We start from the raw sequence: 23,381 nt of genomic DNA, 5'->3' as shown, positions 1-23,381 counted from the left end.
CAGTGTGGCTGGCAACGAGTACCTTTGCTCAGTCTTTTTTTTTTTAGAAAAGCGGGGAGTCAGGTGAATTAAGAGGAAATTGGGATTTTGAGTGTTTTAAATATTTTCATTCACGGGAATCTCTCCCTATCAATAGTTACTTTCATCACTGGGAAAGTTTTCTTATCTAAATACAGCCCCCCTGTTAGAAAGTGGGGTGAAAGGATCTGGTAAGTTACTTATACGTTAACTTTTGCGATTTCCTATTTCTAACAGGTTTAAAAATATCCAGCAAGCGCATTTTGATGTATTACCTTTACAATGATCACCATTAAAATCTTTGAATAGACCTCTTGCCAAAGTGAAATATTTGTTATGCTATTTGTGAGATTTCCAATTCTAAGAATGGGGAGTACTGGAAACACTGTACTGTGGTAAAAGTCAAGCTTTTAATGGTGTACAGTGTATCTTTTATTAAGGCTACTTTAAAACATGACAGCTTAAATCCAATAATCCAGTTTGGTTTCACATATAAACAAAGCAAAAGTTACCTGAGGGCACAAATATATCTATATCTATATATATAATGTATGTGTGTGTGTGTGTAGCTACCTCTGTGCATGCATCAGGGGCCATGGACAATTTCACAAGTGGAAAACGTGGGACAGAGCGGGGAAGTGACTTGCTCGAGGTCACACTGTAAGCCTGTAGCAGAGACCAAATTAGAATTCAGCCCTGTTCTTCTTCCTTTGAACTAAGTTGCCTTCCCAAGAACGCTTGTCTTTGGGAGGACTTTCTAGTTCTTCACATGCAGCCTGCAAAAGGTTTAGTGTTCAATGGATAGATAACCTAATATCTGAGGCCTAGATTTACTCATTGACACAAGGTTCTGGCAATCATGCAGGCCTTTGTTTGTTCCCAACCAACCTAAATAAATGAGAATTATAATTTCACTTGACAAAAATGTGTTATTAAATAACTGTTCATCTGCACTGAAACATCATGCAGGGTCCTATTCTGCCCTTTTGGTAGATGTATAAGAAAGGCTGTTAGAGGAGATAGTGAGGTGTTTTAGGCTGTAGTGTCCACAGGACAGTGATCAGATCTAAATCTCATTTATGTTCAATCTGGGCATTGTAGTTTTCTGCTTTCCTTGTGTCTAGCTGAGATAATGTCCTGGAGAAGAGTGGCCAATGCCTTGTTCTCTCCCATAACACTGCTGCATACTTACCTGAACACTTGGGGGGTTAGACCCCATTTCTGTCACCACCCATAGCTGTGCGCCACTCTCTCCTCCTTGAGTATACAGTCTCTTTTGCTGCCCCCATCCACTGTTGCTTTCCCATACTCTTTGATTCACTGTCCCATCCCCTTTTCTCCTGCTGCTGCCCAACCACATCATCTGGAAAAGGGATAGGAGTAAAACTCTTCTCCCCCACACTCCCCCTTCCTGTTACCCATCCTCTCCGAGATGTAATAGGTATGTCACTCTGTTCCACACTAATATTTACAGCAAGCCAATACTGTATTAGGTAAATTAGGTAGCAGCTGGAAAAACATTCATGAAGAGAGGTTTTATTTAAATATTAAAAGGACACAATCAATATTGCTAGTATTTTATATACAGGAACCTGACATATCTAAGGCCACCAATAGAGCTAATAAAATCATCATTGGCATCTGACCATTGCCCATGGCAAGATGGAGCTCATCAGCCAAAGGTACTAATGAAGTCTCCATACTATGCCAAGACCAAAAAGAAGATCAGTAGAGATTCAGGAAATTGGAGGAGCCCAGGTGAGGCTGGAGTTGCTCTGCCTTGACTTTCTCAATAATTTTCCTCACAAATGGCAACTTCGTCACAAGGTGATAATTGGCTAGGTTGTTACGATCAAAGGATGGCTGCATGAGCAAAGTCCTCTACTCTTCTGACCATGCCAACTACAGGAGTTATAGAGAGTCTTATGAGCTGCAAAAATATTGACAGAAGTAAGGTTGCCAGGGGCCACTTAAAACCTACTTAACAACTGAATGTTCTAGGACTGGAGATTATAAAAGGCCTGTCTACATGGTCAACTTTTGTCTTTTTTTCTCCCCACTTACGAAGTAATCAAGGAACCATCTCTTTCCCATAATCTTCCATGTTAGCTTTAAAACAAGAACAATTTTACAATAATATGCATCTTAAAATAGAAAAATGTCAATTGTGATCCATTGTTTGAGGTACCTGAGGGGCTGACTCTCATGTTAAGTGATGCTCATACTACACTGTTCTCATCCTCAGAGCTAAAAAGGGCTAGAATTACTGATTGAATGACTGAACTCCAGCCTCTTGGCCACTGACATCGGGAGACTTAGCTGGTGAAAGACAAGGCACTGAAGCCTTTTATCATCTGTTGGCACTTAGAGAGGCCGAAGATCCCACTAATTTAAAGATTCTATAGTCAAGCTCATTTCCAAGAAAGGAGAAATCTGAGTCCTGTGCTCTGATGGGTCACTCATCTCTTCTATGAGTCCATGAAGCTGGTGCCATAGGCGCTGACTTTTGGTTTTGCCGGTGGATGCTTTTGAAGAGATGTGTGTGTTTGGGGGAGGAGGGGGCACTCTGTCAGTTTTCGGGGGAAGCTATTTTCAGTATATTTATACACTTCTTTCATATTCTAGTTATTGAACATGTCTATCATTGGTATCTTTACTATTTTAATAATGATTAAATTGTTATGAACTACATAATTACATTATCATAAATTACAGTATATTAAAATCATTCAATCACCTACAAGCTGTCTTCACTAATGTCCCAGTTTAAAGACATTGTGTCTTACTGTAGCTTTCTGGATGAAACTGTCAGCAATCTTATTTACATTTAGTTTCCTGATATTGTCTTGATGCACATTTAAAGACAGCTACATTATTCAGTTGCATCTGTCCTGTTGATGACGAGATAATTTTTAAGTCTTTTGAAGCTGGAGAATGAGTTCAGGATGATACAGATTAGTAGTATAGAGCCACAGTCCGAGTTTGCACAGGCTAAAAGGTCTGTGGATTAGGGTGTGAGAAAATGTCCTCACTACAACTGAATGTGGTAGGTCTTTGTCCAGACAGCACTGAGAAAAAGTGGCCTCTTTAAGCATCTCTGCTGCCCTAGGTTACACAGGGAAGGTTCAGAGGGCAATATCAGAGAGGATCAAGGGGGAAGTGGAATCCCAGCTCAGGTGGGGGGCGTTGACCTACCAGGTGGGAAGGATAAATACGCTGCATGTCCTCCAGATGAAATCCTCTTAACCACTGACTGATAGCCTCTTCTGTTACTTATCTCCATTCATATCACTCTTCCAGAATACCGGTAGCTTCTTATTCAAATCTGAAATCCAAAAACATTAGCTGAAGTAAAAAATGCTGGTTAATGAGAGTTGAAGCAGGACACACTGGTCTGGGTTTTGTTAGGTTCTGATCTCCATCTCACCTCTGTATTACTTGGGTTCCTGAGTGCAAAGGATCGCGATAATTTGAAGTGTACATGTTATATCTTTATTGCGCTCTCCAGGAAGTTGAGCTGAGCTGGACAAAAAGCTGTTTCCACTAGAACTAAAATTTCTTGTATGAAGTTTACTAGATGCTTCCCTTTTCAGTAGTCCTATGAAGTGACACTATGGAATCCTGTACTGACTTTGGATGAATTTATTTAGATTCATGCACACCCTAGCAAAACAGTCACTTCATGCAGATCCTCAGCTCCCTCATTCTGTTTCAGACCAAGACTGCTTTTTAGTCTCAAAAGAGTTCGCTTTTGTGCTAACCTCAGGAAAGAGCAAAACGGGTTAGTTTCAGTAAATGGAAATTCCCGATTGGGTAGTCTTTTTTTAGAAACATTCAGCTTACCTTGGATTTTTCATTCTGTATATTGGGGTGAAAGCATTTTTAACAGATCTGCAATGGAACTGTCCTCACTCTGGACCTGTTTAGATTAATCCTGGGCCAGTGCTAAATATTAAGATCCTGGACCCATTAAAAAAGGTGCTTCCTGTCCCCTGGTGGCATTCATAAAATCATCAGCTAAGGCAGCCTTTACAGAATGATCCTTAACTAACTTTGAAAATTTCTTGGCCTCTGTAGCTCACAAGGGCTGCTGGACATTCCAGTAATAAGTATAGATTACTGACATGAGGTTCTTCAGTTTGAAGTCTGAATACTTTACCAGTGGATTTTGTAAGTATCTTGAACCATCACAGCCCTGCAGCAGTGCCACAGAAAAGGAATTTACAGAGATTTCAAACTTGTTCTTAACGGAGGCATCCCTCATCCTTTAAAGTCCTGCTGGTTGCTTTGTTGCTAGAACCCCACTCTTTCCCACACCTGAGCACTATATAAACTAATTTATACTCGTGCTAGTTTTGCACTATGCAACTTATGCTGACATTTAACCCCAGAATTTGGCCCTTAGTATTCTTAAAGCACTTGAGATCTTCAGATGAAACATACTGTGCAAGTGGGAGGAATTATTTTTTATTAAAAGGATATAAATATAATTCCTCCTTTAGTTAGATTGTGAATCCTTTTTCTTTAATGTAGAACAAAACACACTAAATGAATTTAAAAGAAAAACAGTAAATATAGCAGTTTCTAAATATTCTAGGGAATTATATAAGAGAATTAACTTTATACATACTTGTTAAGCATCTAAAACTGTAAGGAAAAAATGGGAGAAATAAATAAAGGTAAAAACCATCAGGAAAAAAGTATTCAGATGACTGTATCTTGTTGAACAATTATATAGTATATTTTTATTTTGAAGAACTTGGAATTTTTACCTCAAAACAATTTTTTATAACACTGCTTTCCTTGCTACAATCTTGCAAAATGTTTTGCTCAGGTAAGGTTTGTCCCATCACACCTGCACAGTGCTGAAAATTAAATATTGTAATTTTATTTTAGCCTTTGACTATATATTTCAAAGCTTTTGGGGTTTGAAATTTTATTTTAGTCTCAAGCTGAATGTCATTTTTATAGGAGCTTTTGGATAAAGCTTGAATATCTTGTTTGCTGTACTATTTTCCCACTGTCGTTAAAAGTTTAAGGTGGAGAGGAAACAGTATTTATTTATTTGTTTTTATAGTAAGTGTGTACTATACTTGCCATTGATATTATTAAGTGAGAGCATGTTTTATCAATCACTTTTCTTTTGCAGTGTCTATAAAAGAAACCTAAGTTAAAATTTATGTGCTACGTTTTGTCCATAATGCTGTTTTGATTCTTTCAATTTCACATGCAACTGGCCAAATGGTTAGAATGAGGGCACGGCATGTCTCAGGAGATTGGTCATGGGATCTTAGCCTTTCACTGCTAGATTATTGTGTGACTGACCCAGGTCACTGATGACTGCAACTTTCACCTTCCAATGATTGTCCACTGGCCTTTTTAAAGAGATGTGGTAACTTTTGATCAAGTTTCCAATGGATATATCCACACCAAAATTAGTTCTAATTGATACCTTTGTTGGCAATTTGAGCAGAGAAGCTAGTGATCAATGGTACATACTTTAAGGGTGGGATCTACAAAAATGCTCAGTGCTGGCCCAACTCTGCTCTTATTAAAGTCAATGAAGATTTTACTACTGAGCATTTTTGAAGATCCCACCCTTAGAGTCTGTACTATTCTATCGTTGAAGTCAATGAGAGCTTTACTATTGACTTAAATGGGAGCAGAGCCAATCCAGAGTGGGGTGGAATTCTCAAAACCAAACTTCCCTTTCACTGTTACAGGTGAACTTCTCTCAACTTCAAGCACATTGGTTAGGCAGTGTGAAGATGCATGCAGTGATACTGCCAAGGATGTACCTCTTCTGTAGAAAAATAGAAGGCTTTGTACAAAATGTATTCCATCTTAAACTCCCTAAATAGGTGAATGGAGACTCAGTACTGTATAAATCCTTGTATATTTTAAACATATTTCTAGCACACATTCATTGATCTATTGACTTGATTCTTATTGATGTTTCAATTTGACTGTAACTTGCCTTTGATTTGACAAATCAACTTCAATTAATAGTGTTAAAAGTATTTTAGTTTAAGGATATGCTTGCTCTTGCTTGATTTTTTTTATCAACTGTAATCTATATAGCGAACATAGAGTTACATTTCTTACAGTTAGTAACATGGACTAGATCCTCAAGAACCTTAGGGAATTTCAGCCAGCTTAATTAGGAGCCCCTTGGCTGTTGTCTAAATTTACCCTCTGATTCTCACAATTTGTTTTTGCTTTAAAAATTTCCTGTTAAATTACTATTAGCATTACAGTACAGAATTTTGGATTTGGGGTTTATATCTGACAATGCAGTCCTCTGCCAAAAAAAATAGGAAAAATACACAAAGTAGGTAAAAGTGTTAAATCACAAAATAATTTTAGTATTTATAGAAAAAATTATAGAGGAAAGCCAGTTAAAATTAGTATTTGTATATTTCTAAACTGTTCTGAACATAGCCATTCTGCTCCTTTGGGAAAAGTAGCAATTAAATACTAAACTCTTTCTTGCCCTCAAGGAATGGAATATTATGTTTCATGGAAACTGTAAATTGGGTACTGTGACTTTTTTCAGTCTCATGTCAAAATATAGCTTGCATGCCTGCTGACTTTGCTACTTTTTGACCTTAAAGACAGAGTTTCACTGTTTTGCTTTTTCTAATATATTAAAAACTGCTTAGTTAATATAAAAATATTGCAAACTGGTTTTGTACCATTATTTGTCATTTACTTTTTGAATTAAATGAGCATTTGTCTACAAAATTGGTAGCTCTGTTCCTAAGATTTGTTTAGGGTAATCCTTTAAAGCCTACCTTTTAGAATGGACTTGTTTTCACAATTTGAATTTTCAATTTGCTGGTAATGAAACTACATGTATTTCTGAAAAGTACATCTCTACCTCGATATAACGTGACCCGATATAACACGAATTCAGATATAACGTGGTAAAGCAGTGCTCCGGGGGGGGGGGGGGTGCACACTCCGGTGGATCAAGGCAAGTTCGATATAACGCGGTTTCACCTATAACGTGGTAAGATATTTTGGCTCCTGAGGACAGCATTATATCAAGGTAGAGGTGTATTCCAAATTACTCTGTAAAATAGATTTGTTTTAATTAAGATTTACATTTTCCAAATTAAGTTAATAGGTTTCTTACTCATTTGACACTCATTTTTTTTCTGAGTCAGAACTCCCTATTATTAGATCCAGAGAATCTTTGACCATCTACAAGTCCCGTTTACTTCAGAGGGAGTAATGGGTCCTCACTACCTATTAGGATGTAGCCCATTCCTTTCCAAGTGAAGTTTGCCTGAATAAAAACAGAGTAAAAGAAGAGGTCTTTTATGCAGAGTGAGGGTGTGAGGAATCCCTGTAAGGTCGAAATGTTCTCCTCCTGATCTCCCTCCCATTGAGTAGACCCCAGTAGGGAATGATCTGGCCATGAATTAGGAAAGGCGTCGCAATTTTGGCCCTGTGTATTTAGTAGTATCTTAGCAACATTTTTTCTATATGTGATTATCCTCTTTTGGCTTAAATTCATTTGGGGTAGGTTGTACAAACAGCTCCACAGGTAACAAAAATGGTAATGAAATCTCAACATGTTATAGATATATTGACTTTACTTTAGCAGAGTCCTGTTATTTGGTAGCGTTGATTCAGCTGTTTGTTTTTTTTAATTGATGTTTATTTCTCCACTGCTGTGTTTTCCTATTCCCTCAGAAGGAAACCACTCCAGAGTAAGGAGTGACTTTCTAGACACTCGTGCCAGAATCTGAAAAGAGACCACAATCATATTGTTACAATTGCAGATTCTAACGTGGCTAGTGGGGCTAGGAATTTAATATATCTTTCTGCCTAATGCACAGAATCTTCAGGCTAGCTTTCAGCTTTATTAAGGCTTTTATACTGCTAAGGGAGAGGCATGATAATGCACAGATTGTGTGAATTCAGGTGTGCAGTGGTTTCAATAGCCTACAAATCATAAAATGCAATTTTCCCTTTTAGTGCCAAGTTCATGATACTAAATGGTTTAGAAAATTGTATTAGGTAATTTTCTCTAGTGCATTTGATGTAAATTACACCAATATTGTGAAGTGCTTTTTTGTTTAACACATTCTGTGTAAGTTAGATAAATTAAAGTATCTGAAGGATGGAATTAGATGAAGCTGATTATGATGAAGAAGATGGGCTATTCATCTCAGATCACAATAAATATGGTTAATTCTCTGTACTACTGATGCCAACCTAAATAACTTTACCATTCATTCTAATGACTTTTTTTGTTTATCTATAAACAAGCTGTTTAAGAATCATGCGGTGCAGTGTTTTCTTTAACATTTAGAGGGTATTATCTTGCAAAATCGTAATAATCACTCAAATGGCTATTCTCCCAGGATTGTAATAATGGTCTCATACCCTTTGTAGTTTTGAAAAATGAAACTAAAACAAAAAGCAAGGCCGTAATGGACAATGCATATGGGCTTTTGTAACCTCTGTAGTAATGATAATTGCCCATGGGCTGTAAGTTACAATGTTTGTTATAATACAGATGACTGCATCTCTCCTTTTTGCCAACTTCATGGGTAGAAAAAATATTATTTTTAATTAGCCAGTCCCCTTGAACAGAGAGCTGAATTTTAAGTAAAGAGTCTAGTTGCAGTAGCAACTTCAGCAGAACATGTGGCCTAAATAGAGTTCAATCCCCAGGTGTGCCAAGCTCATACACAGCCAGGGGCGGCTCCAGGCACCAGCACAGCAAGCACATGCCTGGGGCGGCAAGCCGCAGGGGGTGGCAATAGGGTGATCAGATGTCCCAATTAAATAGGGACAGTCCCGATAGTTGAGGCTTTTTCTTACATGGGTGCCTATTACCCAGGGGCGGCTCTAGGCACCAGCAAAACAAGCTGGTGCCTAGGGCGGCAAAATCTAGGGGGCGTCCCCTGCGGCCGGGGGGGCAGCAGTCTGGGCCGGCGGACCTGCCACAGTCATGCCTGCGGGAGGTCCACCGGAGCCCCGGGACGACTGGACCTGCCGCAGGCATGACTGCGGAGGGGGCGCTCGTCCCGCGGCTCGGCTGGACCTCCCGCAGGCATGACTGCGGCAGCTCAAGCGGAGCCGCCGGACCCGCGAACCGTCCGCAGCCACGGGAGGTCCAGCTGAGCCACGCGGGACCAGCGGTCCCTCTGCAGTCATGCCCGCGGGAGGTCCGCTGCTCCCGCGGCTCCGGGGCGCCTCCCGCGCATGACTGCTTGGGGCGGCCAAAAACGTAGAGTCGCCCCTGCTATTACCCCCCACCCTCTGTCCCAATTTTTCACACTTGCTGTCTGGTCACCCTAGGCAGCGAGCTGGTCACCGTGGGGGCGGCAGCAGTCAGGCTGCCTTTGAAGGCGCGGGACTGGCAGATCACCCGCAGAAATGCCGTCGAAGGCCGCCTGACTGCCGTGCTTGGGGCGGCAAAAAACATAGAGCCGCCCCTGTACACAGCCCAGCTGGGGATAGAGTGGAGGAGAGACAAAAGTGGCTCTAAGTGACCTTAAAACCCTCCCCCCACATCCTAGGGCTGGCTGGGGGCTGAACTGACCTCAGCACAAATTAGAGCAGTCACAGCGCTACTCTTACTTATGCTGGCTAAAGCAATAGTACTTTTCTCTGGCAGCACAGAGGGGCCTTAACAGCTCAGAGGATCTGGCCCATGCTGAGAATTATAGACAATAGAGCCAAATAGTCATAGCAATAGCTTGTTATTCTAAATGAATGAGTAGGTCTTGGTAGGGAAATTAGTTTAAAATATAAAGAACTACATAAAATATTTTATATAAAAAGGAGCATCCTACTTTTAGAACCCCTTTGCATTTTTATTTAGCATCTATTTAACAGAAGTTGTTTTGAAGGATTTTAAATTTAATTGTATTTTAATGCTCAAATAAGAAACCTCTAAAGCAGTGGTTTTCAACCTTTTTTCATTTGTAGACCCCTACACATATTTCAAATGGCGGTGTGGACCCCTTGGAAATCTTAGACATAATTTGCGGCCTGCCTGGGGCCCCTGGAGTACAGGTTGGAAAACACTGTTCTATGGTAACAACCTTTTGCAAACCACTTAGACATAGTCTGTGGACCCCTAGGTTCAAAATCTCTGCTCTAAAGACGAGGGGGACACACGCTTAGAATCATAGAATATCAGGGTTGGAAGGGACCTCAGGAGGTCATCTAGTCCAACCTCCTGCTCAAAGCAGGACCAATCCCCAACTAAATCATCCCAGCCTGGGCTTTGTCAAACCTGACCTTAAAAACCTCTAAAGAAATAGATTCCACCACCTCTCTGGATAATCCATTTCGTGCTTCACTACCCTCCTAGTGAAAAAGTTTTTCCTAATATTCAACCTAAACCTCTCACACTGCAACTTGAGACCATTACTCTGCTACCACTGAGAACTATCTAGATCCATCCTCTTTGGAACCCTCTTTCAGGTAGTTGAAAGCAGCTATCAAATCCCCCATATTCTTCTCTTCTGGAGACTAAATAATCCCAGTTTCCTTCACCGCTCCTCATATCCCTTCCTGGGGGAGAGATAGTTCAGTGATTTGAGCATTGGCCTGCTAAACCCACGGTTGTGAGTTCAATCCTTGAGGGGGCCACTTAGGGATCTGGGGCAAAAATCTGTCTGGAGATTGGTCCTGCTTTGAGCAGGGGTTTGGACTAGATGATCTCCTGAGGTTCCTTCTAACCCTGATTTTCTATTATTCTATTCTATAAGTCATGTGCTCCAGCCCCCTAATCTTTTTTGTTGCCCTCCACTGGACTCTTTCCAATTTTTCCATATCCTTCTTGTAGCGTGGGGCCCAAAACTGGACACAGTACTCCAGATGAGGCCTCACCAATGTCGAATAGAGGGGAATGATCACGTCCCTCGATCTGCTGACAGTGCCCCTACTTATACAGCCCAAAATGCCGTTAGCCTTCTTGGCAACAAGGGCACACTGTTGACTCATATCCAGCTTCTCGTCCACTGTAACCCCCAGGTCCTTTTCTGCAGAACTGCTGCCTAGCCACTTGGTCCCTAGTCTGTAGCAGTGCATGGGATTCTTCCATCCTAAGTGCAGGACTCTACGCTTGTCCTTGTTGAACCTCATCAGATTTCTTTTGGCCCAATCCTCTAACTTGTCTAGGTCCCTCTGTATCCTATCCCTACCCTCCAGCGTATCTACCACTCCTCCCAATTTAGTGTCATCTGCAAACTTGCTGAGGGTGCAGTCCACAGCATCCTCCAGATCATTAATGAAGATATTGAACAAAACCGGCCCCAGGACCGACCCTTGGGGCCCTCGGCTGGATACCGGCTGCCAACTAGACATGGAGCCATTGATCACTACCCGTTGAGCTCAATGATCTAGCCAGCTTTCTACTTCCAGGCCATACTTCCTTAAATTGCTGGCAAGAATCAAAAGCTTTGCTAAAGTCAAGGAATAACACGTTCACTGCTTTCCCCTTATCCACAGAGCCAGTTATCTCATCATAGAAGTCAATTAGGTTAGTCAGGCATGACTTGCCTTTGGTGAATCCATGCTAACTGTTCCTGATCACTTTCCTTTCCTCTAAGAGCTTCAGAATTGATTCCTTGAGGACCTGCTCCATGATTTTTCCAGGGACTGAGGTGAGGCTGACTGGCCTGTATTTTCCCAGATCCTCCTTCCCTTTTTTAAAGATGGGCACTACATTAGCCTTTTTCCAGTCATCCGGGACCTCCCCCGATTGCCATGAGTTTTCAAAGATAATGACCAATGGCTATGCAATCACATCCATCAACTCCTTTAGCACCCTTGGATGCAGCGCATCCAGCCCCATGGACTTGTGCTTGTCCAGCTTTTCTAAATAGTCCTGAACCACTTCTTTCTCCGCAGAGGGATGGTCACCTCCTCCCCATGCTGTGCTGCCCAGTGCAGTAGTCTGGGAGCTGATCTTGTTCATGAACAAGAGGCAAAAATAGCATTGAGTACATTAGCTTTTTTCACATCTCCTGTCACTAGTTTGCCTCCCCCATTCAGTAAGGGTCCCACACTTTCCTTGACTTCTTGTTGCTAACAAAGCTGAAGAAACCCTTCTTGTTACTCTTAACATCCCTTGCTAGCTGCAACTCCAAGTGTGATTTGGCCTTCCTGATTTCACTCCTGCATGCCTGAGCAATATTTTTATACTCCTCCCTGGTCATTTGTCCAATCTTCCACTTCTTGTAAGCTTCTTTTGTGTGTTGAAGATCAGCAAGGATTTCACTTCATAACTTATGTAGCCGGACCTTATCGCAGGGGCTCCTTGCATCCTCCATTACCTACAGAAACTACCTTTGTGCCACCCTCCCATGACCCTGTACTACAGTGACTTCCTGCAACTCCCCCGATGTCCCCCTTGGCAGGGAATCTGTGTCTCCCCCATATCAGGGCCCCCATTTTCTCTCTCATGCCAACAGCTATGGCACCTTCATTCCCACTTTTCCCCAGGTCCTCTATTTCACACTTCCTTTCCAATGGCAGGGGCTCTGTGTGGCCCCATTCCCACCTTATCCCCCACACCAGGGGCTCTGTGAGCCCACCTTTCCCCATACCAGTATCCCCCAATCGCCCTCCAGTGTTCTTTGTACCCAGGTCCACTATTCTCTCCACCATGCCAGGGGCTCTGTGTCTCTTTCTTTCCCCCAACCCAAAGTACCTTTATTCCCCCCAGATTGGAAGGGAGGGGCTGATAGTTGATGCCCTCTTTCCCCAATCTGGAGAAGGCAAGATGTTAGGAAGGAGGACGGAAAGAAGGAAAACTTGTCTTTCCTCTTCCTCTGTCCCTGCTCACTGAGGCCTGATCTACACTACGATTTTAGGTCGAATTTAGCAGTGTTACCTCTATTTAAGCCTGTCCCAAGGCTCCCAGAAAGAAGAGCAGTTATTTCTCTTCTGTCATTCAGGATGTCAACAGTGTTCAACTCTATTGGGAGGATAAGCAGGGCTATTGTTATGCAGCAAGGTGTTAATGGGTGCCGTCAACAGATGACAGCAGCACCATGTGTCCCCTCATTTGCCCTCTTTCAATTTTCTGATTGTCCCCAAAATCAATATGGTACTGGCAATTCGTGCTTAGAACATTCCCTACAATTTTGGAATTGATCAGATGTGATGTTCAAAAGTTATCATTGTATATACTGTAAAATAGACAGACATGCTGACAGACAAAGAGAAGAATGTCATTCAGTTGTATAAGGCCTCACTAGCTCAATATGGCTTCCAGGCAGGTGGACTGACTCCACTGACTAAATGTTGTTATTTGCACTGTAGTAGTACCTAGGGTCACAATCATGGATCAGGGCCCTATTATGCTAGATGCTATGCAAATACATAACAAAAAGACCTGAAGAACTGCCCCTGAGTGATTATAATTAAGGCTAAGATTTTGTCATGGTTATTTTCAGTAAAAGTCACGGCCACATCACAGACAATCAATAAAAAATCATGGAAGCCGTGACCTGTCTGTGACTTTTGCTGCTGCAGCTCCATGGTTTCCCCCACCACCATGGTGGATGGGACTGTGGGGTTCCCCCTCCACCTGCAGCAGCTGGAAGCTGCTGGGAAGGGGCGGGGCTTACAGCACGATGGCTGGGAGCTGCAGGGTGACCATATTTCCCAAAGAGAAAACGAACACCCCTAGTCGCTTGCCTCAGGTGTGCCCCTGTCCTGTGTGAGGCTGTCACCCATTGCTGGAACCCTGAGGAGGGCCCCCTCAAGAGTCGGTCACCTGTCTCTGGAACCTTGCAGAGGGCCGCCTGTCACCTGCCGCTGGAACCCTGCCAGGGCCACACTGCCTGCCAGCTCCAGAGTCCCACCGCCCCTGGGGCTGAAGCAGAGAATGCCACAGAGGTCTCTGGAAGTCATGGATTCCATGACTTCCATGACCTCCGTGACATAAATGTAGCCTTATTTATAATATAGTACCAGTTGACAGCATGTGGTAACTTTGCATCTTTGCATCTAGCCTGGTTGAAGGGTAAAATAGATATTTTTGGGGACAACTCTGACTCTTGTTCCAGAAAGGACACTACTCATATAGTTCATCCCCTATCTCTCTTCCCCAGATGCCCAGGCAAGATCTTTTACTCATAGGCACATGCTGTAGATGGAAAGAGAGAGCTCTCAACACGTGTTTTTAGCGTGGTCTAGTAGTATAGTATAGCAATGTTGGTGAGAGTATGACCCCTTCCCCCCCAGCAACATAGTTATGCTGATAAAAGCCTCAATGTAGACGCAGCTCTGACATCAGAACTGGGCTTCTGTTGATGTAGTAAAAGTCATTTGGGGAGGTGGTGTTCCTATCTCACCAGAAAATCTCCTGTCAGTATACACTGAATCTGCAGTAGGGGCCATGCTGGAATAGCCATGCCAACAGTCTCTGTAGTGTAGTCATAGCCTTCAGTCATTTATGGTCAGTCAGATTCCCTTTATTAAAAAGTCACTATGAGTAATGTCTGTGCTGTCTTCCTGAAGGTAAAACAGGCAACCCTTGCAGCAGGAGAGCTGGAGCGAATTGTCGGAGAAAAACTTAGTTCTCACTTTTTGGTTGGGTACAGCAAAATGAGATACTTTATTCTGTTTAGCAGCTACAGCAGGGAGAGAGTGCACTAGGACCAGGGGCGGCTCTAGGCACCAGCAAACCAAGCTGTTGCCTAGGGCGGCCAAATCTAGGGGGCGGCAGGCTGGGCCGGGAGGTCCACCAGAGCCGCGGACGACCGGACCTGCCGCAGGCATGACTGCGGAGGGGGGCTCGTCCCGCGGCTCGGCTGGACCTCCCGCAGGCATGACTGCGGCAGCTCAAGCGGAGCCGCCGGACCGTGCCCGCGGGAGGTTCGCTGTTCCCGCGGCTCCGGTGGAGCTCCCGCAGTCATGCCTGCGGCAGGTCCGCTCGTCCCGGGGCTCCAGTGGACCTGCCACGGGAGCTCAACTGGAGCCGCGGGAAGAGGGGACCCGCCGCGGGACCGAGGAAGGGCGGTGCAGCACACCGCGCTGCCTGGGGCAGCCTAATTTCTAGAGCCGCCCCTGACTAGGACATAGGGTCTCCCCTTCCTAAACAGGTCTCTCAACAGGTAAACAATTACAGCAAGCATTTATACTTTTGTTACAGACAATAATAAGCAACAGCTGCATTTTGTTTATACATAGGTCATCCTGATATCTTGTTTTTCTCACTTAAGAGACTCCAGTCTACATTTCGTATTATCTATACATTATCTACACAAGGTCGAAACAACTTCTCACACAGTTCTTTTCCACTTGCCTCACACAATCCTCGCTTCTACAAATCTCGCGTTATTAGGGTTACAGTTAGCCTGACTCTTGCTAAAACTGTCATGCATTGCAATCCCCTTCCTGTCAGTTCTTTCTCTGCTTCCACAAGACTCTCCTTCTTACAGGAGAAACAAGTAATCCCAAATTCCTGAAGAAAGCTCAAGTGGAGTAGTTCTGAGTCCCCCTTCTTTGTCTTGTATGCAGACAAGAGCTTGATGTCCAGGTTCTATAACCAGAAGATAGCTTCTGTATCAAGGGAGGCTAGGCATTGTAAACCATCTCCAGATGTCAAGTTGGGTGCTCTTCCACCACATGAGTTATTGTCTGCAATGCTGCCCCATAATTACAGTGTGGAGGGGAAATCAGGCCAGTTTTGTACATAGTTGTGGCAAAACTGGATGAACCAGCGAGCAATCTGTTGAGCCTGGTTCAGAATCTATGATCAAGTGGACAAGGAGGCAGGTGCAGTGATAGACTTCTGTATGTACTTAATGTCAGTTCCCACTGATGTTTCCACTGTATAAGAACATAGTTTTCATTTTTCTAGTGGCGGTAATTATTTGTGCATGGTAAAGAGTCAGTAGTGCTCATGGCCAGGAGCGCATGAGCTTCTGTAGCAAAGGGGTGTTGAGAGATCAACTGTGGAGTTACGCCCTGGTCCACAGGAGTGGGATTCCTGCCCTGAATGTGAGTTGGTGATGCATGTTATTTCCTGTCTGAAAATGGGGCATCAGTCAACTGACGATGTAATAGGTTGGTTTCATCTGTCAGAGCTCGCCAGGCAGGCTTAACAATAATCGCATCTCGTCAGAGGTCTGGTGGTGCTACGTATGCTAGCACATACAAACTGGAGGTTGGTGTATAATTCAAGCAGCCACTGATAATATGAGTGGTTCCATCAGTTCTGTGGATTTTTCCTGTAAGGGGCAATGTCTGAATTGTAGTGGTCAAGAGGGATATCCTCCTCCAAGTGGATGTAGAACATGAAGATATTATCTTGGAGACATGTAGAACATTGTCTTACTTCAGGAAACACACTCTACTATTGATACTTGGAACCTATGGAAATTGTTTCCATTGTCACAATACAGATGTCATCAGCATACACATACTTCTCAGCCTGCATTTCAGGAAGGTTGAATGTGTCTATATTGAACAAAACCAGAGCCCAAACTTACCATTTGTTTAAGGCTATTGCAGAAACATTTAAGTTGACTGATTTTCTCCCTGACTCTCAGGATGAAATTTCAGTTGTTAATCATTTCTCAGCCACACCACATCATTGGCTACAAGAAATAACTTGCAGCAGCTTGGCAGTGATTCCGACATGCCACACTGTGTTGTAAGTAGCCATCGGGTCAGTGAGGACTAGACCACCTTTCTTTCCTGACTCAAATAGATTTTCTGTCTTGACTCAGACAAAATATCTGGGTTCATTTTCACCTCCTGAATCCAGCTTTGAATGCAAGGTAGCTGAGGATCAACTACCTCATTAATCCACATCAAGATTAGTCTATCCATCAGCATATAAGTAACACACAGCAGAGAAATGGGTTGGTAGCTCTTCGGATCTGTCAATGGTTTCCCTGGCTTGGGAGCAGCTATGATCTTTGCTCTGAACAGACTCAGAAATTGAAGCAGCTAGCTTTTGGCAATTGGCCCAAAGTGAGAGATTAACTTGTTATGGATATTGTCTGGACCAGGAGCCTTGTTAGGTTGCAACTCATGTATAATCAGTTTGAGTTCTTGATCAGTAAAAGGAGCCATCAGTTCCTGTCCACACTTGAAGTCTGCCATCTGTCAGCAACCATTTTAACTGCATGTCTGAAAACTTTATTTTGATTGGGAGCTCTGCCATTGGCCACCAATTGAGATGTGATGGAGTTTTGTGTATTCCCTCTTGCCCAGACTAGAGTCTGTGCTCAGACTCTTAAAAGTTTGCCAAGCTTCACAACTAGAATGCGTGAATTTTGATTTGGAGACAGTTTCTTTCCATCGCTCTTGCCTGGTTTGATCTAGAAGGCAAAAAAGTCTCTAGTTTTCACAAAAATCTCCTGTTCATTCTTGTTGGATTTAAATTCCTGATATCTGTTTGCATCATATGACCTTCCAGGAATGAATTGTTCAGAAAAATCCCTTAAGTATCGATTTATTTGCAGTGGCCAGAACTTTTATCACAGAAAACTTGATAGGTGGCACTAATATATTTGTTCCTAATATTTGATTTGAAGTCTTTACTCACAAGAGAGTCGAACTCAGATTGGAACAGATCTCACCTTGCCTTTCAGAAATTCCACTGGAGTTTCTGGAGGCCACATGTATTTGGAATTTGTATGCATGTTGTGCACAGATATGGCTGGGACTGAGGAAGAAAAACAAACATTTTACACTGTATGGCCAACAGAGCATGTTGCCCAGTTGTATAAAAGGGTATGGAAAGTGGGTTGCTGCTTAGGATCATACAGAACCTGCAGGTTGTCCATAGACATCTACTTCTTTAGCTTTACTCCATCTGCATAATTATCTGGATATCCCATAGTGGGAATGGTGTGAATTAAAATCGCCACAGTAGACTAAAGGTCCTGAGAAAATGAGTAAGGCATGAGTTGGCCAATTGGCAGATGGATGTTTGTAGACGTTGATAAGAATCAGGTCCTTCACTTTTATACCCTGCCATTCGATAACATCATATGGACCTGATAATGAGACCGGAGTTGCTGGGATACCTTTCCTGATGCAGGATGCCATCCTGTATTGCCTGTGATGGAGGTAAGGCACAACCGCAAAGCCAGGAATTGACAGTTGAAAGTGTCAGTAGTAGAGTGTGTTTCCTGAAGTAAGACAATATTCTACATGTCTGCAAGACAATATCTTCATGTTCTACAGCTACTTGGAGGAGGATATCCCTCTTGGCCACTACAATTCCCTCGATATTGATGTATGGCCCCTGGAGAGCCAACCCCAACACTAAGGTTTGTAATGCTGGCCCTAGTAGGGGGTCTCAATGGATGATAATGCTTTCAGACATTGCCCCTTACAGGAAAAATCCACAGAATGGATGGAACCAAAGCATAGTAAACAGTTTGGTTATCCTCTTTCTTACGGGTAGAACACAACTGGCAGACCTCATGGCTCAAGACATCAGTTACCCTGCCCAGAGTTGGAGGAAACTCAACTCAAACTCAACCGACATTGAAATCAGTATGAGCTGCAGAAGTTCAGCAACCAATTTGGCAATCAGGCCATTTCAGCCCCTTGACACTTTTGCAGCATCACTAGCAGCAAATGTTAAAAAATCATGATATTCACTTAAAAATTATGATATATTTTGATAGCTCTTTTTATTGCTTTCAGCTCTTTGAGCCTGTAGGGTACACTGTGGTAACGTTTTCATATTTTTCTCTTCAACCATAATGTCTAGAAATGTTTTTAAATTAACATTTTTTTAATGAAAGCTCAGATTTTCAGATATTCATAGGACTCCAGCAAGTTAGTCTTTTAGGAAAGCATCAATTATCATGACTCTTATGATAAAAATCAGAAGAGTTGGCAACCCTACTTTTGTTTGCCAGAGAGCACTTCTACTTGTGTCACATTTCTGGACACAAAGACATTCCTGCTACTTCCCTTTGAGATGCTAAAAACTAAAACAATCTCCAAATATATACTGTGGCAAAGTTCCTCCTCTCCTCTAGTAGGTCCTGCGCTTATTGGCGGATTTCTTCCCCTCAGTGGTTTTCCCCTTGTTTGAAACCCATAGTCTGGATCAACTACTCCTATGTCTGATTAGGAGTAGCGGGGCTAGGGGAGGAACCCGGGCCTGCCCTCTACTCCGGGTTCCAGCCCAGGGCCCTGTGAATTGCAGCAGTCTCTATAGTGCTACTTGTAACCGCTGCTTGACCGCTACAGCTCCCTGGGCTACTTCCCCATAGCCTCCTTCAAACACCTTCTTTATCCTCACCACAGGATCCTCCTGGTGTCTGATGCTGCTTGATTGTATGGTGTTTTCCTCAATCCTCCAGTAGTACCCCCTCTCAGTTCTTAGTTCCTTGTGTCTCTTGCTCCCAGCTCCTCATGCACACTTCTTTCCTCTGGCTCCTCCCCCTTAGACTGGAGTGAGCTCCCCTTTTTATACCAGATGCCCTGATTAGCCTGTCCTGATTGGCTGCAGGTGCTCCAATCAATGTAGCTCTCTCCGGTGCCTTCTAGAAAGTTCTTAATTGGCCCCAGGTGCCTTGATTAGCCTGGAGCAACTGCCATTTTGGTTCCCATGGTACTAGGGATTTGCTTATCCTGGAGCTAACATACCTGCTCCTCAGTACTTTCCTGTAGCCATCTGGCCTTGCTCCATCACAATACCTATAATTTTTCACATGGAATCATCTATGAAAAAGGCTGAATTTGCCTTCTCCTGTTAAGTGACTACAAAGTTGTAGACCAGAGGGAGGTCACTTTGAATATTTGTCACTATAAGTGGTTAATAGGTGGTTAGGCAAAAATTAATCTTACAGGTAAGAGCTAGAATATATAGTAATAACCCTTGCTAACATCAATCATTTCTTGAATGTCTATAGACTTCTGTTTTATTCTTGGAATCACTCACAAGAGATATGTGGAAACTTGAGTTACAGTTAATTAATTTCCCTTTATAATGATCATGCAACTATAGTTTTCCCACTGAAACCAATGCAGTGCTTCATTTGCAAGAATGTCTGTTACTATCCTTGTGTGATTCTTATAAGAAAGGATTCTTGAAATTTGAGATGACTATAGAAGGCAGCTGAACAAACCACAGCACATTATCTGCCGCACATGAGAACAGTTTGATACCCAGCACCACTTGTGAACTACTGCACAGTAATAAACAGTGAGTTTCTGGATTTTTTTGATATTCTATAATTCAAAGCTCTCGAGATGGGAAAAGAGGGGACAGGGAAATTAGAGCAGCTTTTTACAGTTCAACTTGAAAAGTTGGTATAAAAAGCCTTTTCTAACAGGATTCTCTAGTGGGGCATTTGCAGTGACCCCAGCCTCATTTTTATAAGTTGGTGTTTCAGTAATGACTTCAAACATAGACTTTTATCATAAAAATGTGAACTGCAGTTTATGAATGGAGAAAATAAAGTTCTAAGGCATTTTTTTTCTAGGACAAGAAATAGTCTGAATAGGGTGTCCTTTGCCAGATTTTGACTTTTTTTCCCATATTGAACGTATCATGACTTTTACACAATTTTTTAAAATAATTCTTATGTCTTTGAATCTTAAATTGTAGCATTTTTCATCTTTATTTGAAGAGCTGCTGAATTCTGTTGAACACCTAGAGTCAATAAACGCCTTAACAGCGCCATTCTGCGTGCGTTGCAATCTTTATGCTATGAGAGGATCTGTTCACACATCCATAAAATAAGGAGTTACAACAATAAAGTCTAGAGGTGACAATGGTGTGAATTATAATTTTCATGTGTGTTTGAGAAAATAGCTGAAGAAACAGTGTCCTTGCCAGAGAAAATTACTTTGCAGTTCAAATAACTAACCATATGCCCTGACTTTTAACAACATGTGCAGAATTAATGTGGCTGCAATTAGATTGAAATGTAACTGAGGGTACATCTACACAGATATAAATCCCATCATAGGTAGACATACCTGCACTAACTTTGCTCCAGCTCAGCATGCTAAAAATAGCAGTGTGGCTATGGCAGCACGGGTGGCGAGTCCTGCTAGCTGCCTGAGTACAGTCCTGCCCAATCCCTTGGGGCCATAACCGGCTGCCCGTGCAGCCATGGCCACACTACTTTTTTTAGCATGCTAGCTTGAGTGGAGCTAGTGCATGTATGTTTGCACAAACCGTTGCCACTTGTAACGCCAACAGACCCCGGTCGTCAGTGAGCAGGGTCAAACATAGGATCTTTGGAGCTTAGTGCATGAGCCTCTACTGCATGTGCTAAAAGCCAACTGACTTTTAGCTAGGGCTGTAGAGCAGACTCATTTTATTGCTCTCTCTAAGTGGTCTTGATGCCACTAGATGGGATAGAGCACCACACCCAGAAGATGTGTGGGTTACACATACACCCTTAATTGTCATCTACTACCCCACACTAAAATCCATATGGGGTATCAGCAAACATTTACATCCCATATTTGATGAGGACCACATTCTGAAAGAAATCTTTCCTGAACCCGCTCTTCTGGCCTTCTAACAACCCCCCCCAACCTCATCAAGCTCATCATCAGAAGCAAGCTCACCACAGACTAGGACCCACCAACTCAAAGTGGCACCAGACCCTGCCAGAACAGCACATGCAAAACCTGCAAATATATTGCCACTGCTACAATGATCTGTACCCCCACAACACACCTTACAAGATCCATGGGTCCTACACAAGCCTATCGCAACATGTGGTGTACTTCATCCAGTGTGCTAAATGCCCCAGTAACAATTACATTGGGGAAGCCAGATAATCACTATGCTCTTGAGTGAACTCACACAGAAAAAATAAAATAAAAACACCATATACCAAACACCAGTGGCGAACACTTTTCTCAACGTGATCACTCCAAATGTGACTGCAAAGGAAACCTGCAGAACACCTTAAAAAGGAGAGCCTAGGATTTTAAATTCATAATTCTGCTGGACACTAAAAACAATGGATTTAACAGAGACACTGGTTTTGTGGCTCATGACAACTATATGTAACACACACTCTGCCTGCTGACCCTTAATTGTCTATTTCATTTTAAGTGGGTTCCTACAGCATGTGTGAATACCTTATACTTAACAATCTGTCCCACCTTGGACAGTCTGGTTACCTTCTCCAGACCTGAAGAACAGCTCTGTGAAACTCAAAAGCTTGTCCCTTCCACCAACAGAATTTGGTCCTATAAAAGATATTACCTCACCTACCTTCTCTCTTTCTCATTTAATTCAAAGTTAGGCACCTATATACTGATCAGAATCTGGGATTGAGTGTCTGAGATAATAGCCCATTCTTACAGATCTTTGGTTTTCATAAATATAACTTTCCTTTTTTCTACCTTTTATTGATGTATCTCCAAAGGACATGTTCAATGCAACACCTCATTTTTAGTTGTTTCTATGTTATAATGCTAGATGCATAATTCATTATATTAATTTTTATTGTCTTATTTCTGAAATATATCTCTAAAAACGGTTATTGGTTTTATATTCGAATTGAACTTGCACCTCAGTGAGATCCTTTTATTTGTCTGACCTATTCTCCTGCATCGAGTTTCACACTTACCAGCTTGTGTGTGTGTAAATATTACTATTATTGTAAGTGCTTTGCATTTGCAGCTGAGGAAGTAAACAGGATCCTCCATTGATGCTCAAAAATTCAGCAATGGCAACAAATATTTAATATGTTTAGTTTTTATGTAAAGCAATTGCTTCTTGTTAATCTATTAATATTACATGTTTTTCTTTCTCCAACTATACTATAAAATTTTCTTTAAAATATTTAAATCTGAAGCTGTAACATGAAAAAAATTGACTAAAATATTTGGAAGAAACTAGGGAAAGTTTTACTGTGGTGGATCATCCTCCATTTTTTTCTTAATATAAAGATCTCTTCTGCCTGAGGGAGCTGAGTAATACTAAGCAAGCTGGGCAGTCTCTGAAAAGGTAACAAGATCATGTTTTTCTTTAAAAAAATAAAAATCTTATTTTGGTTTGGGTTACGCTGTCCTTTATCTCTTAAAGAGCCTTTTTACAATTTAAAGATAAGATCATATAATGCAGAATATCACATTTCTCTCCTGGCCCCTGACATAAGATGTGATCTTATCACTGTGTGATGACAAATGATACTATTGTTGCCACACAGGAAATGGATATGATTTGGGCAGTAAAAATAAATATGAAAGACGCTTTTTCTCCATCTAGGTTTACAATTTTTAAGTAAGAGTTTCCTAACCAAGCATAAAAACAAAATACTTGTGGCCCAGGTAGAGTAGATAAGGAACTTCCCAAAACCATAAAAGCTCAGACGAGAATAGAGAAAGAGCATTCCCTTAGCAGATGGCATTCCCTGCCTCCCAGAGGA

At 42.2% G+C, this 23,381-nt stretch overlaps 1 protein-coding gene across 7 annotated transcripts in view; it reads left to right on the top strand.

The window, feature by feature from the left end:
- Positions 1-23,381, top strand: part of STPG2 (sperm tail PG-rich repeat containing 2) — a 410,139-nt gene that overhangs the window by 325,420 nt on the left and 61,338 nt on the right. For 3 of the 7 annotated variants that reach the window (XM_039541569.1, XM_039541571.1, XM_039541570.1), the window contains one exon: positions 9,970-10,056. The exons of 1 other annotated variant lie outside the window; for it this stretch is intronic. In XM_039541569.1, the coding sequence (XP_039397503.1) occupies positions 9,970-10,056 (87 nt within the window). Of the gene's footprint in view, positions 1-5,741; positions 6,600-9,969; positions 10,078-20,060; positions 20,118-23,381 lie in introns of those variants that run through there. 3 more of the 7 variants (XM_039541573.1, XM_039541575.1, XM_039541572.1) reach the window with 3 other exon arrangements.

The sequence above is a fragment of the Mauremys reevesii genome, linkage group 5 (assembly GCF_016161935.1).
Source record: "Mauremys reevesii isolate NIE-2019 linkage group 5, ASM1616193v1, whole genome shotgun sequence".
Classification (NCBI taxonomy): domain Eukaryota; kingdom Metazoa; phylum Chordata; order Testudines; family Geoemydidae; genus Mauremys; species Mauremys reevesii.
Note: the sequence above shows the minus strand (reverse complement) of the source record. Positions and strands in the feature narration are given on the sequence as shown.